The sequence below is a fragment of the Crinia signifera genome, chromosome 6 (genome assembly GCF_055691185.1).
Source record: "Crinia signifera chromosome 6, ASM5569118v1, whole genome shotgun sequence".
NCBI classification, from domain to species: Eukaryota; Metazoa; Chordata; class Amphibia; order Anura; family Myobatrachidae; genus Crinia; species Crinia signifera.
In genome coordinates this window covers 102,798,855-102,819,500 of record NC_139222.1, presented here as the reverse complement: position 1 = coordinate 102,819,500, position 20,646 = coordinate 102,798,855, and the positions used below count along the sequence as shown (strand labels likewise).

General features: G+C 44.2%; 1 protein-coding gene across 3 annotated transcripts in view; it reads right to left on the bottom strand.

Moving 5' to 3' along the window:
- Positions 1 to 8,139: 8,139 nt before the first annotated feature.
- Positions 8,140 to 20,646, bottom strand: part of MYLK2 (myosin light chain kinase 2) — a 47,604-nt gene continuing 35,097 nt past the window's right edge. For all 3 annotated transcript variants that reach the window (XM_083146616.1, XM_083146615.1, XM_083146617.1), the window contains exons 8-12: positions 17,359 to 17,429; positions 14,465 to 14,593; positions 12,274 to 12,426; positions 10,454 to 10,586; positions 8,140 to 9,190 (exon numbers count right to left, since the gene is read on the bottom strand). In XM_083146616.1, the coding sequence (XP_083002742.1) occupies positions 9,110 to 9,190; positions 10,454 to 10,586; positions 12,274 to 12,426; positions 14,465 to 14,593; positions 17,359 to 17,429 (567 nt within the window). In that variant the 3' untranslated portion in view covers positions 8,140 to 9,109. The remainder of the gene's footprint in view (positions 9,191 to 10,453; positions 10,587 to 12,273; positions 12,427 to 14,464; positions 14,594 to 17,358; positions 17,430 to 20,646) is intronic.

Here is a 20,646-nt window from a genome sequence, read left to right as displayed (position 1 = left end):
GTTGCACCACCGAAGATGGCTTAAGGGGCGAAGTACCGGATAATGTTCAAGTGCATCCAAAGCGCCTCTTTGTAAATGTATGTATTTAGCAGCTACGCGTTTTGGAGACCAAGTCTCCTTCCTCAGGCTAGATATAAATTTTAGTTACTATGCCCATATTTATACCCATCTTAATGGGTTGCAATGAATTGAAATTCCCTCTTCTGCGGTAGAAGGGGCAAAGGGATGACAGTGGGAAGAAAGTGGATCATATACCATTCCCGCACCAGAAAGATTAAACTTCTGGCTGCTCACTGTCAGCCCGACTGCTCTCCTCCTCTACCCCGCATCCTAGGCTGGCTACTCAGTTTTAGTTGCGCTGGCAGGAGCCAATACGCACTATAGAGAGGGGCTGCCTTAGGCAGCCTTACTTCTTATTTTTAAACTTTATTTTTTTTTCTTATTTTAACACTGACTTGGTGTCAGTGACGGCAACAGCACTGAGGGTCTGTTATACCCCTGTGCTGCCCCCCCATCACCCGAGCCGAGCAGTCGCACACCACCCACGATGCATGACCGAAGGAGGTATATCCGGCTGGCCCCGGGTACTGATTGACCGCAGCCGCGACTGGGCACCGGGACACCATGGAAGCAGGTGAATGGTGGCGAAAGAGCCCGGCGAGGGGGATCGCCGGTCTGCACTAGCAGGCAGCTGGACAGGTCCACCTTCCATCCCGCTGGACCACCAGGGAGTCTTTGAGTGTGGGCAGCGGCACCAGTAAGCGGGGCCGCCTGGCGAGCGCCGGATCCCTGCCATTTTACAGGCGCTGCATGAGTTATATCCCTGGCAGCAGTGGCGGATTAAGCACGGGGCGACAGGGGCCCCACACATTTGGGGCCCCCACACCAGCACTGCTGCCAGTGTGGGGCTCCTGTCGCCCTGTGCTTGGGCAGCACAGGCGGGCAGGGGGTCCTTGCAGCGGTCTGGCCAGTCAGTGCCGGCCGGGGTCCCTGCCGCAAATGGGAAGTCAGCAGCGGGGTCCATTCGGCGGATGGAAACTAGTAGCCAATACCGCTACTACTTCCCATCTGCTGCAGGTACCCAGACGCTGACTTCTCATACACAGCAGGGACCCCGGCCCGGCGCTGACTGCCCAGACCGCTGCAGAGACCCTCTACCCGCCTGACCATGTACCGTACCAGCCTCGCCTGGGGGGGTTTGTCTGGGGGAGAACACACAGCCCCTCATCTAGAGACAGGAACTAGGATATTCCCACGTGAGTTTCCTGCTCTGGTCTCTTCCTGCCTGCCAGCTGCACATGCAAGAGGGACACAGAGAGCTCTCAGCCATTCCAGGGTTCCATCCCTTCACTGCCGGGCCATCTGGGCAATTCAATTCCCCTTCTACCTCTCCTACAAGGACCTCAGGTTACAGTGATTTATGCTCCTGCAGACCATAGTGCTTTGCAGAGCCCATTGACAGATATTTATTTGTATTGTATGCCTTTGTATGTGTGCTGTATCTCTCCTACTGTTTTAACACTATCACTGCCTGTCAGACATATATTGTGTTAATTGCTACAGTTAGCTGCCTCTTGTACAATGTCAGAGGACAGCGGTGATGACACATGGGCCCTTTTATTGGTATCCTGCACACATTGCATAGCGGGTGTCCCCCAGCTTGTGGAGAGGTTATGCCAACAATGTATTAAGGCGCATGCGCAGCCCCCAGCGGCAGCTTCCTCTCAGGAACCTGCCTGGGCCCAGCTTACCCAGTGCATAAATTGCATATTATGTGCAGTTTACTATTTAAGATGACTGACATTCCACAGAAATAGCTCATTGTGTGATTGGATAATCAATCTAAAGGCCCCCATACACTATCCGATTTTGGGATGATTTCATCCGATTTCGGCCGATAATCGGGTGAAATCGGCCCAAAATCGCAGGTGTGTGATATCTTGTCCGATCCGATGCACGGTCCCGTCAGTGGCGTAACTATAGCGGTCGGGGGGGGCGCTGTGCATATGGGGGCGCCGGGGGGGGCGCTGTGCATATGGGGGCGCCGGGGGGGCTGCGGTGCTATAGTAATCCCCCCGCTCCCCATCCCCAGCATGCTTACCTGTCCGCGTGTCCCGGCTCCCCTCCTGGCTTCAATCAATGCTATGGAGACGGACCACGATAAAATGGCCGCCCCATAAAGCAGACTGTTCTCTGAAACTGTCTGCGGTATGGGGGTGGCCATTTTATTGTGGTCCGTCTGCATAGAATTTATTGAAGCCAGGAGGGGAGCAGGGACGCCCGGACAGGTAAGCATGCGGCAATGGGGGAGGAGGCATGGGGGGGGGGGGGTGGGGGCAGCCGGCCGGACGGGTGGGGAGGGGGGGCGCCCCCCATTAACGGCGGGGGGGGGGCGCCCCAAACAAAACAAAGCTACGCCGATGGGTCCCATGCGCATCGGACCGGATCAGGGAGGTCGGACGGTCAGTACATACGATCACGTCCGACCTCCCTGTATGCATATGCCTACCCACCTGACAGGCATATGCATGCAGACACCGGGGGAGCAGTGGGGCGGGCAGCGGGTCCCTGAGCGCCGGGGAGTGCTGACCTGGCTGGGCGGTGATAACAAATAGCAGCAGCGAGGACGGGACGCGCAGTGGCGGCTATTCGATTTTTAAAATACCTGTCAAATGACCAGCCGTTCTTTGATTGGCTGAGAGCTCTCTCCCAATCAGAAAACGGCCGGTCATTTGACAGGTATTTTAAAAATCTAATAGCCACCACTGCGCGTCCCGTCCCTGCTGCTGCTATTTGTTATCACATGCCCGGCCAGGTCAGCCAGCAGCACTCGCCGCACCCGGCACCACCTCCCCTCCCGACTACCGCAGCGCTGCTGATATATATGAACATCACCGCCCGGCCAGGTCAGCACCGCCCGGCCAGGTCAGCACTCCCCGGCGCTCAGGGACCCGCTGCCCGCCCCACTGCTCCCCCTGATGAGAGCACCGCCGCCCCCTGCCCCTCACCGCCCGCCCCCTGCGCCCCGACATGTGATAAATCACAAGCAATTTATCACATGTCAAATTTGGCTCATCAAGTGCCAAATTGTGTGTGAGCCTCCCGGGGAGCTCCCGGGCGGCTCACAGGAGAATTGGGTCCGACTTGTCTTAAGGACAAGTCGGCCTAATGTATTGGGCCTTAAGAATCAGAGCATTTATCTGGTCTGACAATTGATTGGCAGTGTGTTAAGCTGGGTACACATGAGATGATGTGTCTACCCAGAAAGTTAGTGAACAACAGGATCTGGCGTGTGAGTTGGCATCAGCAAGTGCATACTCACTTACTGATGCTGGCAGCCACAAAGCAGTGACCATGCTGTATTTGATAGCATTGCACTCGCTAACTATGTCTTCTGTCGACGCTGCATGCATCGGAAGGAAGCGGCAGTGACAAGCATTAGGTTGACACCACTAGGTCGACATGCAGATAGGTCGACATGAGTTTAAGTCGACATGCTTTAAGGTCAACAAGACTTTAGGTCAACAGGGTCATTAGGTCAACATGGGTTAGGTCGACAGGGTCATTAGGTTGACATGGGTTTTTTTTACTGTTTTTTGAGATGACATGTGCTGGTATTTCATGCCCTGCCATCCACTAGGGTGTGGTGGGAGAATAAAATAGTGTGCCTGAAGCATGGCGAGCGGACGTAGTGGTACGTTTGGTGTCCATATCGACACAACATGTGCCAACAGGCGGTAGTTCATGCCCTACCATCCACTAGGGTGTGGTGGGAGAATAGAATAGTGTGCCGAGCACAGTGAGCCATGCGAGGGGAGGTAGTGGTACGTTTTGGTGTCCATATCGACACGACATGTGCCGACAGGCGGTATTTCATGCCCGACCATCCACTAGGGTGTGGTGTGAGTATAGAATAGTATCCGAAGCATGGCGAGCGCAGTGGTACTTTTAGTGTTTATGTTGACTGTGGGTAAAAACTAAATAAAAATATATAAACATGTTGACTTTTTCACTGTCGACCTAATGACCCTGTCAACCATACCCATGTTGACCTAGTTACCCTGATGACCCTGTCGACCTTATGACCCTGTCGACTTAAATGCATGTCGACCTAAACACATGTCGACCTAATGGTGTCGACCTAATGACTGTCTAACAACTTGCTGGTGACCAACTGATTCACACCCGCAGGGTGGCCAATAATTTGTGGAATTATGGATCACTCAGATATATCATTAATCACGTACAGGGAGAGGATCCTGAGATCGGGTGTGCATTATTAGATAGACATTGTCTTGGTAGACAGTCAATAGGATGATCCCAAAAGGTCGACATACAGGGTTAACAGGGTCAAAAGGTTGACATGGGAAATGTCGACAGGGTCAAAATGCAATCACTTGACTTCTCTTTGATGACCCTGCGACTACCAATGCATGGTCGTTTGCACAGTGCAACTCAGAAGCTAAAGTGAGCATTATATGAAGATAGAATTAGCTGCTGGGGCCAAACACACAGACACTATAATGTATTGGTGCCGTGTCCCCATACCTTATATAGATGATGCCGATGCAGATTAGTGTCTGAGAACAGAGTGCATCTTCTGTGTGTTCACTGCACATACTGCAAAACTGACCAAACTTGGGTACAGTCGGTAAAGTGTTGCCTGCATTTCAAGCAGGTCTGTGCTAAAGTCTGAAGAGAACCAACCTGGGCTGTATCAGGTGTTCTTATTGGTAGTTCAGTTCAGTGAGGGTATGACAATAGGCGTGAAAAAAATTAGATGTGTTCTGTGTCTATCTCGAAATGATGCCGCAGGTTACCTATTCTTCAATCCACGTGTTCTTGCTGGACATGATTAATGAACTACAGTAGCTTTGACATGTGACTCGGCTATATCTAAAGATAGCCGCTATTTATGCTGGGACAGTGTGCTGTCCCCCTCCGTACTCTGGCAGTGAGTAGTCATCAAAGCCCCGCTAAATGTTTACTGCTCTGTCAGGTTCCGACAGATAAACAAGGACCTATTGCACGGTATATTTGTCACTTGTCTGTGTACAGTGTGTGCTAACTGTATTTAGCGGTGTAACAATTTCAACAATGCTGACAATTCTGATTGAAACAAGATTCTCAATGCACAACAACTATAGCTGTAGTTTCCAACATGCCTGCTGACCAGTCTGTACCGTTGGGTCTGATTCAAATGTGGACACTACAACCATCGCTGCAGCTGCTACTCTGTCCCTTTCTCTTCTACCAAAGCGTTCACTTTATTGTCTTTTGTTTAATGCAAAATATCTTTATTAGTTTTCATAACAAAAAATAAAACCAAAAGAAATCATAGTGAAGTGAAGTGGCTATAGTAGGTGCTTGGGGCCTCACTGATGAGGATGAATTGTAGCAAACCAGCAATACAGATATCCCTTGTATATGTTCACATAGTAAGTTCTGATGCCATATAATGACGATAAGAGGAACTTGTGTATTCTACGTGATCCCCATCTTGTACATTGTCATGTCTAACATAATTCAGATTTCTGTGACCTGCATAAAGGCAATGACTTATTGCCACATCCTATACAATAAAAGCATAGCACTGATCTGTGGGAGGGAATTCAAGTGTTTTGCAACCCGGCAGCCGCTAGATCAGTGTTTTTCAACCACTGTTGAGCTGTTCTCACGTGTGCCCCCAGAACTAGAGATGCCCAAATCAGTTTACATCCACCACCGGTTCAATTGTTATTTACTGGTCTCTTCTTTTCATGTAAAGGGCCAATGTAGTTTATTTTTGTTACCTGTGTAGACCAGTGTGATTGCTTTTTATATGGAAGCCAATAGGTTTGTTTTTTTCCTGTGGGGGGCCAATGTGTTTTGCCCTGTGGGGATCTCATGGTGTGCCTTGGCAATTTTAAAATCTTATTTAGTGTGCCGCAAGGTAAAAAGGTTTAAAATCACTGCTCTAGATGGTGTCCGATGAAGCAATTCAGCCGCTGCTGACATTACTGTTATCATGTTGGATGGGCTGGTAACTAACGCTTTTATATTGTCACAGAGCTTCAACACACCACACCCAAATCTAACTCTTATCTATACATGTTACATCTGCCCCACCATGGTTTTGCCCATTTTGAGAACACATTTGTATTGAGCTTATATCTGAATAAGGCCCTTTATACGTTATGATCATAGGCGTGCGCAGCACATTTTATTAGGGGGTGCACTGTCAAAGCGGTGTGCCTAGCACAACCTATTGGGCATGTCTAACACCGCCATTGGGTCTATCTAACACTGCCAATCAGGCGTGCACTCACTACAATATAAAACGTCTCTCAGCCACACCATTATATCCTGCCTATTTCAGTTTTAATCTTCTAATTACTTTGTGTAACAGTACATGCAAATAAAGTCAAAATCATATCTGGTTGACATAGATATGTAGTGATCAGAGCCAGATTAAGGTCTAAATGGGCCTGGAGCTGAAAACGATCAAGGGCCTATTATGCGCAATATTAGGGGTTGTGGCCAGCACCTAATAATGTGGGGGGCGTGACCAGTGTTCTGGTTGGGTGGTCTGCTCATGGGTGTGGCTCTATTTGTGTAAATACTTTCAACTAATTATATATGCCTGGAAAAGGCAGGGGGCTTGCATAAGAAAAATGCAGGGAGATATATTGGCGGGTGCCCTCCAAAGGTGCACCCGCAGGACGTCAATGTACTAAGATACTTGCGGGGTGAGGCGGCACTCCAGTCATAAAAAGAATAGTGAAAGCTGAAACTTGGTAGACAACATTTCAGCACCTTTTATGTGGTCACCTAAATTTACCACACCATATACCCCTTATACAAATCATGCATCACAATAGTAACCCCCTTATACTGTACTTGCCTCTTACACATTATACCACATGGATTGAGCCAAAATACACACTATACCAGGTATGTCCAAACAGTGGCGCTCCAGCTGTTGTGAAACTACACGTCCCAGCATGCCTTGACATAGTTTTAGCATTCTCTAATAGCAAAACTGTGGCAATTTATGATGGGACTTGTAGTTTCACAACAGCTGTAGGGCCATAGCTTGGACATGCCTGCACTATACCAAACAGATTGAGCAATAATGCACAATATGCTTCATAAACAGGGGCATTGCGTGCCAAAGGCGCACATTAAAAATGTACACCATAATGCCCATTACATGTTAAGCCACACACCATAATTTCCATTAAAAATTATGCTACATAAGTGTTGCTTACCTACATTATTGTCAGGGGTTCCATGCTCATTGCCAGGGGTTCCATGCTCGTTGCCATGTGGGATTACATGCTCATTACCAAGGGGAATACATGCTTGCGGTAACTGGGGGACAGCCGCCGCCGGGCAAAAATGACAGCCGGGTAGAGAGCAGGGGGCTGCCCGGCTGTATTTAGAGCACTGCAGGTCCCGGCTATTTGAAATAATACCCCTTTCACACCAGAAATTGCAGGGATTTACCCGGGAATATGGTCCCAGGATCATGCAGGGATATTCCCGGACTGGCCCCTTTTACACCAACCTAGTCCCTGCATTTTCTGGTGTGAGGGGGAGAGAAAACCACCCCCGCCTCCCTTTAAACAACCAGCTATATCTTCTGAACCAACTGACCCCTTTAAATGTGGGCTTCGAATGATTTTGGTCCCGTGAAACTGGGCCATTTGGTTCCAGAGAAATCTGTCCTCAAACAACATGAACAGCCATGAAATTACATTTCAGAAATGAAAAAAAATTGGTTTACCCACAATATTTCTAGAACCCATGAACCCATATGGACCAGGTATCAGATTGAAGGCACAGCTATTTGGAATCGACTGAGATTAACCTTGAGCTTCTGTGATGCCAGAGGGGGAACTGGCAGCCGTTGGAACCAAGTGGAGGTCGGAATAAGCGGGTCATGTTATCCTATGGGGAAAACGTTCCAGGTTTGCCTGGCGGTATCTCCGGTTCCTGGGGGGCTAGTGATGCGGGGCTGGACTCGTTGGAAAGCCCTGGCCCTCAGCTACAAAATGGGCCTATTTGGAGAGTGGGCCTGGAGCTATAGCTCCATCAGGTCCATTGTTAATCCGGCCCTGGTAGTGATATGACAATGGTGTAATACAATTAATAATGCAAAACACACATTATTGATTGATGGGCGCTTGTTTTAATGGAATACAAGTCTAAAAAGCAAAAGCCTTTGGTAAAAGCAGCAATAAGTGTGGGGGTTTGGGCACAGCATTAGGGGGTGCCTGTGCACCCTTAACACTCAATGTGTGCACACCTATGGTTATGATGTATGTGTCTGAAGCGAAAAACATAGTTTCCTTTTGTGGAACAGTGCATGCAATGTGCTGTAACACATAGCAATGAATTACATTTTTTCTATAATTTTTCCAGCAGTGTAAAAATTATATCTGGAAATCTGATTGGTTGTTTACACTTTTGGACGTTTGTCCTATATAAGTGAACAAAGTGGTTATGAACTTACAAAGTGCTTATTAAATATAATATTATTAACCCTCAGTGATAAAACAGCAATTAGCTCTGGCCTTTTGATTGCAAATTAGACGGTGAAAACAAAGGTGGGTTGCTATGGTTACTGCTCATTTTTTATTTTTTGTAAATAACTTCTTATTATGGTCACCCTTGAAACATTTAAGGATGTGTCATTGAAAAAGTTACAAGTTAGCACCATCACACACTGAATATGCCCAAGCAAATATTAATCTTGCTCAATAAACCAACCAATAAGACAGTGGTTCCCAAACATTTTGGGATCATGGTGCCCTAGAGTATCAGAATTTTCTTCATGGTACAACTTGGCCAAAAGAGACACTAGAGGACCAATCCTTGTCCAACAACGCATGATAAATGCCATTCAATGTTTTTACAGCATCACAATCAGTAGGAGGACATACAGGGGGATTTTGCTAGGTATAGAGGTAAAATAAACAGAACAATCCTCTTCCGGTGTTAATTTGACAGAATATTCATATGTGCTGAAACTGCAATCCTTAAAACAAGTCCAGACACTGGAGATTCAAACAAAGCTAGGGATCCATCACACAGTCATGGGATATCTTAGTTTGCTATGTGCTCCTCATTCAGCCAGCGCTGGCAAACAGCTGGAACTACTGATTTTCAAAAATCGGTTTGCTGCGGTCACGGCAAATACGTTTTTCTGTTGGGAATAAAAGAGGAGAATGCATGTAACGTGTTATGTAACAATTTTCAGATTTTGTCTTTTTTTTTTTTTTTACGCAATCAGTGTTTATTATGATAAGGTAATAAACATACATGCATTGAAGTATGAACATTTTCAACGGGACTACAAAGAGTAGGAAGATTATCAAATCAAGATTGCGTGTAGTCCATATTAAGATTGCTAACAAATACATGTATTAACATTTTAAGTTGAGAAAAATAACACATTTTAGTGTAAAAAAAACATACAAACATTAGACAGGAAAGTAATGTAGAGATAGAAGGAGGTAGAGGGAGAAAGACAAAAGAGGGAAGCGGGAATAGCGGGGAGAGGTAGATTCCAACCAGTGTCATATCATGGCTGTGGGGCATGGGTCAGTGAATGGTTGTCGACATATGATGCATAATCACGACTTTCTTTAAAGTGCAACCAGGGGAACCAGGTGGTGGTAAATGTATTAGAAGGTAGTTTGGATTTTGTCTTTTTTAATGTATGAAGGTGTTATGATCTATGGATTATAGTAGCAATGTTATTTTAAATTATTTTTTTGTTGTCAAACTTGCTATGCCATTTCAAATAAATTATCTTTCATTCTAAAGGGGCCAATTCAATTGAAGCGCATGCCTCCTACTGGGCATTGAAACTAATGGGGGTCTATTGGAGCTGTTCAACTGTTGCTCTGATCAGAAGCCCATTAGTAGCTAATATGCCTTATAGCTATGGTTTGGCTGTGCCAAACCTGTCTAAAGGGCTTGGCTTGGACATTTACTGGGTGTCTGATCGGAGAAACGATTGCATAGCTCACACGGAAACCATTCAACCAGTGCAGAAATTCGAAAAATGTCAAGTGGTTAAATAGGTGAGAATGAAGGGACATGCCGTGAGGCCGAATAAGCTTATAGGTAAAGTATAAACAACAAGCATAACCTATTTTGGACATTGACCACATGTGAGAATAGCTAAACACATAGAACTCCCAACATGACCCATACCAGGAGGGAAAAAGTTCCTGGACTTCCTTGTGGAAAAACTCGGAAGATAATGGTAATGCAGGAAAGAAACTGGGAAATCCAAGAGAATGTTCAATGATGGGTAGTACAAAATTAATTTATGGTGTATCAAAGACAGAAGTTTAGCCCAATATAAGGGGTCTTTTCTGAGGTTCCTGGCCAGGATATACAGAATTATGATAAAGCTTAAATGATAAAATTTAGCATAAGGTACTCCTAAATCCCAAACCTTCCAGCGTCTCCTCATCATGTATTTGCGCAGCTCAATCTGTGATTTCAAGAGTCGGTTGCAGAGTTTGGCCTTCCTCGCAAGGTCGTTGAGCCAAGGGTGTTTCAGACACTGTGCAGCACTCATGCGTCCACTAACAATAAAGAAAGGATTATTATCTAATAATAGTTTTGAATGGAAACTTACTGCAAAAAGACAGGCGGTTGTTGTTCCTATGGTTGCTCAGTATGTCCAATGGTATTTGGTTGCCAATTTCAAAAGAACCGTGTCGAAACACCTGCAAACCCCCAACACACCTGCTGACTTAGGTCATCTTGCCTGTAACTGTCCAGAAACACCTGTCAGAGCTGCATGGTTGTCCATGCAGTTCTGATCTGTCTTATGACCATAAGGACACAAGCAAAACAATGAATGCTCACATCTGATATTTTATTTGCATATACTTCTCAATCAGCAGGCCCTATGTCCTTTATCTGGTCTCCATTCCCTTTCTCTGTGATGCAGTTATTGCCTGCCTTTCTCTGTACTGAGAGCAATGTTGCTACATGGTAATGTTGCATGCACTAGTTCTTAGTTCTGATAAGCATCCAGTATATTGGCCTGCATAATATACTGTCAGAACACTTAATGTCCCGTATTATCAAATTCAGCAATAGACTGCAATATTCTATTTTAGACAACAATAAGGCAAGGTACATATGCAGTTAAAAGTATATAAGGGCTTATATCTGACTCATTATATCACTCTCCTTACTTACTTCATCACTACCTCTAAAAACAGACATACAGTAGCTGGGCTCTCCAATCTAAGCCATGCTCCATTTAATCCTGGCTCTTCTTTCTACTTTGTGACAAAATGTAAATGTGCTGGGACTGGAAGAGACAGGTGTAACGCATTCATTTCTAATGTCATATCTGCCTTTTTTGGAGGGAGTAAAGTGATAGGTCAATCAAAACCCTATATGTACGATCATTGTTATCTCATGCAATTGTCATATATTATTGCTGATATAGGTCTTCAACCATTTCAATGGTCGGGGGGGGGGTGATCCAGATGTCAATTTGAATCCTTTCCGACCCCAAGCTGGGGCATAAAGATGAGTGGATTTGCTGCTAGATTTTAGACATGGGCAGTACGCACTGTGTTTGCTTATTTATAGGCTGTGAACAGAGCTGGAATCTGCTGTGCCAAGTGGTTATACACTAATTTGTAGCCAGATGTGGAGTCAAATAAAATAGTTCATATAACCATTTAATTTTGGGACCCCAAGAGTCGACGACCCCTTTTTTCTGTGATCTAGAAATGGCAGTTTCTAATAACCCACATTGATTAACTGACAATCAGGATGTCAAACCCAGATTCTAGATCTACATTTGCGGTATAGACAGACATATTGTGCACCTATAGGACAACACAGGTTTACAATGAAACTCTAATCATCCTGTCTTGCTGAAAGTTCCCTATACTCTAGTTAAAACTTATTACTACTGGAGATGTGCGGATCAGTTCCAACCTGAATTTTGTGGATTCAAACCAATTTTAAATCTGAATTTTGGGTTTGGGTTTGAAAAAATATGATTTTCGCTGTTTTTATCTATAAGTAGTACAAAACCCAAGATTTGTAATTTAAATCAAAATGCCATACCAAAACACTTGAGGGTGGGTTTGCGAAACCAAAATATGAGGATGAAATTAGAACCAAAACCAAAACATGAGATCCCACATACATCTCTAGATGTTACAGAACAAACGGACAAGTGCTGGGGAGAAGGACCTAGCGAATGAGAAGAACTGTCAGTACTAAATAATTGGTTCTGACCTTTTGTCTCTAACCATAAGATGGGATATAAAGTCTTTGGCTTCTTCTGAAACTTGCTCAAAAGGTTCTTCATCAAAGTCTGTATTGCCGGTCAATACATTATTCAAAGTCTCTGTGTCATTTTCGCCCAGAAAGGGGGACAATCCACTTACCCTATAAGGACAGAAAACATCACTGACCTTGAAGAGATAGGATATATTGGCCTGGAAAGATAAGCAATACATTAATTCATGGGACTACATCAGGTCAATTTAGTCCAACAGTTCTTTCAATGAAAGCATATATTTCAAAGCAATAAGTAACAATATTATTGATATATTATAGACTCCCCCCTTTTTTCTGTATACTATGTATTATGCTAAATATGGAATATACAGTACCTTATAACTGTCCTGCCCTTTTTTGATAGTTCTTGAGTTATCTTATTATTTAGCACATTTTCCTAAGGCATCGTCTGACTCGTCTGGCTAGTTCTTGACTGCATGCAGTCAAGATCTAATCAGATCGTCATTGTTCTCACAGAGAACACCGATCTGCACAGATCGCTCGTGCATCACACGTGTGTCAGCGATGTGTGCTGAGCGATCACATCTACATAGCACAGCACAGGGCTCCCATATCCCTATTCACCCAACAGTTTAGGTGCACAGGTGCGCTCATTATTCACTGGCACATTTTAAAAGATCCACAGGTGGAGCTCAATATTTAATTTGTGGTTCTGTGTGTACACCTAGAAAATGTGAACTGTTGGGGGTACTTGAGGTTGGTACTGACCGATGTAGACTATGTTTACTCCTGCGTAACCAATGCAATACTCTAATATGTCGTAGACTATGTATTTCTCTACCCTTCTGGATGTGGTCTCTTTTTTCCTTTATGTACCCCTATTTTTTTGTGGTGAAAATGAATAAAAGCTATTGCGTAAAAAATAAGCACCCTTGTTCCTCTCTTCAACTACTGGACAATATCACTTCTTAATAATAATAATAATAATAATAATAATGATATTTATATAGAACTTTACTCCCAATAGGACTCAAAGTGCTTTACCATTGTCTTTACAGCTCAAAATACACAAAAACGTAACAGTAGGAATCAGTAAAATGCTTGAGTAAATAGGTATGTCTTTAGTCTATTTTTAAAGGATTCTACAGTGGGGGTTTCTCGCACTGTGCGAGGAAGAGAGTTCCACAGAGTTGGAGCAACAAAGTTGAAAGCTTGACCCCCAGATGAATTCAGGGAAATTCTGGGTACTGTTAGTAGTCCTTCTTCAACGGATCGTAGTAATCGAGTAGGACAGTAAGGAATCAGAAGCTGCTGCAGGTACCTTAGGCCCTGGTCATGTAGGGCCTTGAAAGTGAGTAAGCCAATCTTGAAAATGATTCGCTATTTTACAGGTAGCCAGTGAAGGGAGTAGAGAATGGGAGTTATGTGGCAGGAGCGGGGCTGGTTAGTTAATTAATAGTCTGGTGGCTGCATTTTGTACCAGCTGCAAGCGGTGCAATTCTTTTGATGGGAGACCCAGGTAGAGTGCATTGCAGTAGTCTAGTCGTGATGATATAAATGCATGTATGACTGTAGGCAGGTCTTCTGAGGGAATTAAGTGCTTGATTCTGACTATATTCCTTAGATGATAGAATTCATTCATTATTTTTGCTGTTTTGTAACAACCTCCATAACAATAACCCAGAGTCCTCCACTCCATTAGCTGAGTTATTTCTTCCATTATTTTAAAATAATAATAATAAGAAGAAGAACAATCATGATATAAGTAAAGTAAAGTTGCAGAAAAGCATATTCAAGTCAATAAATAAAAGTTATATGAAGGCAGATACCCTCTTTAGCTGTAAGGTACTGCTACACTATAAATAATATTGCAATAAGCCTGGGCAGTGGGAGTAGTTTATAGGGAACATCTTATTGATGCATAGCATGTCACTCATCACACAGCAGTTTAGTCTTGCAGTGATGTCATGAAGCCCTACCCGTCATTACATCTATGTGGTTGAGCTATGATGATACAAGTGACATCACCACGAGCTGGTCACCCTGAATCTGTAGTCTGCCTCTGAATATCCCAGAGGGCAGGTATACAAAGTCGGCAAGTATAATCCACCTACAAGTGCAAAATCACAAAGTACCACACTGTCCCACATACAAAATCATGCAGTTCCACACCATTCCATATTACATCATGTATGTGATGACACCAACACTCCACATGTCCGTTGGGAAAGAGATATAATCAAAATTGATAACTTCCGGTGATAGAAATTCGGGGGTCCCAAAAGATACTTTCAGTTTGTTCTGGGGTTTATACCTGGAGGCAAGATGGAGAAATTGAAAGGTTAGAAAACCTAATATTGAATAGTTATGTATGAGTAATGTACAGACATGTAATAATGTAATACATAGATGTGTTATAGCAAGAGACAATTGGTTATGCTCAATTGCATAACAAGGTGAGACACATACTTTGTAATCACACACAGATCATGCAAGCAACTTAACTTATTGCAGTACATATGGCAGACATACTTAAATGTCCATTCTAATGCAACTATACATGCATAAAATATGTTCTGTGTCAAAGATAAGTTAGAGGAAACTAAAACCTGGCCCAACAATGATTGGATGATGCAATGATGCATGTCTTCTATAGCAAGATGAGATGGTGCCTGAGCAAGGGTATGTTTCAGCACCCTTCCCCCAGCCATTTTTTCTTCTTATAGTAATGCTTCTTAAGTTCTTACACATTATGCCATACAAACCGTGATGCCTGTTACACATTATGCAACACATCGTAATGCCCATTGCACATGCAACACCGTAATGCTTTATTCACTTTATGCCACACGCCATAATGACCATTACACATTATGCCGCACACTGTAATGCCATTAGTACACATTATGGCACACACCATAATGCCTCTTACATATTGTGCCACACACAGTTATGCAGCTGACACCATTGTATGTCCCACACGCAAAAATGCTCCTTGCAAATGATGCCCCACAGTAAGGTTTCTAATTACTCATTGGCAGGGGTTTCATGTCAAATGATGTACTGCTGCTTATACACATAATGCCGCCACTAGAGTCGCTTGCACACATAATTGCTCCTGAAGTGCGACTTACCTACATGCTCGTTGCCATGGGTTTCATGCTTCTTGCCAGGGGTTACGTGTTCATTGCCAGAGGTTACATGCTTGGTGCAAGTGGGGTCACATGCTTGTTGCCAGAGGTCTAAAGTGATATCATTTGAGTTATGTGGCAAATTTGCCGTTTTGGGAATTTGTTATGTCCGAAATATCTGTCATTGTGAGCCCTGTAAGCATAGTGAGCCCTCTGTTGTAAGCATAATGAGCCCTCTGTTGTAAGCATTGTCTCTGTCAGTGCCGGTACTGTGTAAACATATGGATTAAGCTGTGTGAGCGGTGCTCCCTGAATTTCATCTGCACACTGACCCTCTGTAGTATACTGTATTGACCTGCACCTTCATGCTGGCAAGCATTTACTATTTTGATGTATGTGAGCAGGGTCTTTTAGTAATATTGAATTTATATGTTGCTCATTTTGTGCACTTCTTTCCATTTCTTTCTTTTTTTTTTTTTTTAAGTATAACTTACTGGATCTTAGTAGGTTCTTTTGAAGGAAGTGACACACATCGAGGAAAAAGGACCTGATTATACTTTAAAGGAGCTTTGCGGTGGGTATTCAAATGACCAATGTGGACAAATCTACTATCTGTCCTACTTTAGACAAAAATGTAGATTTAGACATGTATTTAATTTGCTAGGGATTATGAGGGGCCGTTCAAGTTAAAATTACGGCTCCTTGAATATGGTGTATGACGAGCTGGAGATGACATATGGAGAGATGGTTATGATATGACAAGCTGGATATGGTATACATCCTATCAAGCTCATCACACATCATATTCAGCTCTTAATACATCACATCCAGCTTGTTATACGTCATATCCAGCTCGTCATACATCATATCCAGCTCGCCATACATCATATCCAGCTCATCATACATCATATCCAGCTCGTCATACATCATATCCAGCTCGCCATACATCATATCCAGTTCGTCATACGTCATATATTCAGGGACCCATCATTTTGACTTGAACGGCCTCTTATAAGCATTAATTTCTAGCTGTATGTTGTCCTGAGAATGTAGGAATCTTGTCCACATCTTATAAATATTTAAGTGGCAGCATTCTACAGATTCACATATGTGTATTATTAATCTGAAGCTTCTGTGTTAATGTATCAATGGCATTGGCTTCCTATTTCTATTTTTTTCAAATGTATTCAATGTTTGTTAGAATTTCCATTTGACCAGAAAGCAAAATTTGAGATGTTCAATACAGAACAATCATCACATAAATGCGTATTTCTATTCATTTCTAATTTACATTCACAATATTATTTACATTCACAATTTTATCACTACAAATGTATCTGCAGCAACCGCAGACTCAGATAAATAGTTACTCAGGGGCAGATTTATTAAGCTCGGTGAAGTGATAAAGTGTCTGGTTTTTATCACCGGCCAATCATCTCTTAACTGTGAAGTTACAGGCTTGGTTTAAAAAATGACAGGTAGGACCTGATTGGGTGGTGATAAAAACCAGACACTTTGGGGGAAATTTACTAAAGGAAATTCGTAAAAAATAGGTGTATTTGTATCCAGAATTACACTTATTTTTGACATTTACTATCCTGAAAATATGGCAATTCGTATTCGTATTGATAGCACATCAATACGATTACGAATTGCCGTATTTTCGGGATAGTAAATGTCAAAAATAAGTGTATTTCTGGATACAAATACACCTATTTTTTACAAATTTCCCTTAGTAAATTTCCCCCTTTATTACTTCATCGAGCTTAATAAATCTACCCTTCAATCCTTCAGTTTGAGATGTGTTACTGGCAGCTCTCCATGTATGATACAGCATATGGGATGCATGCATTCAGGAAGCCATGCGTGACACAGGCAGCCATACAATACAGATGTCTGTCCATAAATATAAGTTACAGAAACAGACAGCCAAGTATATAGATCACACCTTCGGGCAAGGCCAAAGTCTATGATTTTCACCATGTGGCTGATGGGAGATACGCAGACTATGTTTTCAGGCTGTGAGAAGAGGATGGGAGAGAGGGTAAAAATACAAGTGAAAATTAGGATTATTTCCATGTATTCTGAAAATATACATTTTATACTTACACAAATTGAGACGTACATATTTGTCCATGACATGAGTCATGTACATTGATTTGTTAGTGGTATATCTATGTGGAATGTGCTGCTCAAAGTGTGCAATGTAGGTCCTCCTTGATTTTAGTTTTGGAAGGAGATCTCTATAACAAGTTCCCCCGAGAGTTTTTAGGGAGGGATGGGGCAATTACAGGTTCCCAAGAGAGTAGACCAGTCTCCCGCATGCTGCACACTTCCCGGGTCAATTGGGCGATCTGCAGGCTTGGGGATACATGTGGTTCTGTGGTACATAGCCTTGGAAGCATCTTGAACACACTGAATGGGATCAACATATGTCACCACACTGCCAAAAGTCTGTATTGGGATTCGGACATTATCGTCGATACGTATTGTATCATTTTTCAATTTAGGTAAATATGGGCGCAGCTTCCGGGATACTAGGCATATCCTCCTACACATACGCGATGAACATGGGCACATCTCATGGGTAGGGCATTTCTTGCCATGAGGATACACAACTTGTCCACACACATAGGTCCCGAAAGGTACATTATGGCAGTCGCCATGAACCAATGATGATTAGAGGATGACAGGAAGAAGAGACGCCAGCGGACAGATCAGGACATCAAAGAGGAGCAGTCTCATATTCCCAGGATACAGACGCAGGACTGGAGCAACCAGTGCTGCCCCAAAATAATAGTTGAACTGAGGACAGTGACTGTACACTGGTGTGGACATCTCTGGCTCTGGTGACACACAGTGAGAACTGGTCATGTGCCATGGTACATTGGTAAAAAAGCTGCCCTGAAAAGTAATATTCCATAAGGCTGTATATCACGGAGAACTGGATTGTACTTTCAGGCCTATTCATTTTTATATTATTTTTAATCAGATGCCGGGACAAGGCTAAGGGCCAGATTCTCTAAGCTTCAAAAGTGATAAAATGGAGAGTGATAAACAGCCAGCCAATCAGCTCCTTTCTGACATTTTTCAAACACAGGCTGTGACATGGCAGATAGGGGAAGCAAGAAGGGGACTGCCCTAGGGTAGTCCGAGGGCGCTGTCAATGGGATGTATGTCAAAAGAAAGCTGCTACTTAAAGGGACTGAGTAGGTCCCTGAAAAAAGAGGATAAATGAAGAAATGAAGTAGCGCTTACCAATGAGGAATAATCAATGTAAAAAACATTTAATATGCATAGAATCATAAAAATTACATGTACATAAACATATGAATAATAAAATGGGAAATGATAATAAAAACCCTCAAAGGCCCTCTGTGTGTGCCACTGTATTTGATAGGATCCGCTCCTATTAATGCCGTCTTGGTGAAAAAGTCCCAAATGGAACGATGCAGTTCTTTGAACTAGGGGTGTAAATGGCTATCCACTGGATTCAATGAACACAATAGGAGATGGGTATAATTACCGCTGGATGTCCCTTTGGAGACTTGTATCCGTGTAGGACTGCTGTTGCAAGCTGTGATCTCCGTTTGAAGGGAAAAAATTGATAAATCTGTGTCTCCTGTGTAAGAATCACGATGGTGTGGAGAGCAGGTGGAAATGTCCCGAACATGCAAATACTCCAAAATCGGAGGTGAAGACGGCTGGTTGGATCCTGATGAGCACAATGTAGCGATGGCAGTGAGGGGCCTTGAGAGTGAGCAGCTACCAACGCGTTTCACTGCCTCTAGGGGCAGCTTTTTCAAGGACGTGGCAGATAGGAGCTGATTGGCTGGCTGATTATCACTCTCCATTGTATCACTTTTGAAGCTTAGAGAATCTGGCCCTAAAACTAGCTAAATATTTGTTGGCCTCACAGCAAAAGTTTGTTAAGGCCCCTACGTACCCCCTAGCTTTGGGCCCCATAGCAACTGCACCCTTTGCACCTATGGTTGTTACGCCCTTGTCTAATACTTAAAAAAATATACAGTAGTAGATCATTCTGGTTCATACGGTCCCCTGCAAATTTGCAACGATGGTGAAGGCTCGCTTATGCGGGCCTTATGTGCAGGCACCTTCGTAGACTTACATAGTCTCCCTGGCACCGGGAAAGGGGGGGGGGGGCAGGGCATGGAGAGGATGGGCTGGGGTAGTTCGCATACTAACGCCCTGAGTTTACTGGTCGTATCCACCAAAACACTGGGTGCACCCAGGAAGACGCTGGGCCTCCCCATGCGAACGCGGGTGGGCACCTGGCTTCCCGGGGTGGGCAGCTGATGTAACCAGACATCAGCTGCCCACCCAGTTCTCATAGCTGTACACAACAGATAACTAAGTCAGCAGAGACGCCATGCTCCGCTGCACTCGGCACACTATTTCATTTTCCCACCATGCCATAGTGGATGGTAGGTGAACTATTTCAGGTGTCGACCTAAGCCTTGTCGACCTTTAGTGGTTGACCCAATGCATATTGGCCCAAATAGGGATGACCCAGTGACTGTATCACAGGGTTGCCTACTTCGTGGCTTCCAGTCCGGCCAGGCACGGGGGGCGGGGCCACTAACAGGGCAGGGTAGGGGCGGGGTGGCCAACAGATGATGAGTGTGGGGGCATGGCCAACGCGATCGCATCCTCGTGGCCACCCTACCCACACCAGCTGTGCAATGCCAGTATTTCAGGCATTGCACATTGCGTCACTTGCTCATACGGACCTCCGGCCGTGTGCGGCGGGGGGTGTCACAGGAGGATATTAGGATTCCGGGAGACTTGCCTAACTTTCCAGGAGGGGAAGGGGGGGGGGGGGGGTTTGACCCTATTTCTGGGATGCTCCCGGCCATTCCCGTGAGGGTAGGCAACCCTGCTGTATCCCGACTGCAAGGCACATAACAATAGCAATAAAGTGCAGCATACTATGTAAATGCTGTGTGAAAAATGCAAATTAGGAGACAGTCCAAGCCCGTTTGAAAAGGTCAGGTCAGATATCATGGATTAGGAGTTATGTGACTTGTTGCTGCTCCGTCCCCTCCTACTGTAGATGTCTGTCACTAGCAGCAGCTGGGTCCATCCCCTGGGAGAGAGCCAGCATGCGAAGCAGAGACCTGGGCATATGGAAAGAAAGCTCCATAGCCTGATACTATACTAGTCTTACATGTCATATGATACATTGAGCTACTGTCTATGCTTGGGGAGTACGCTG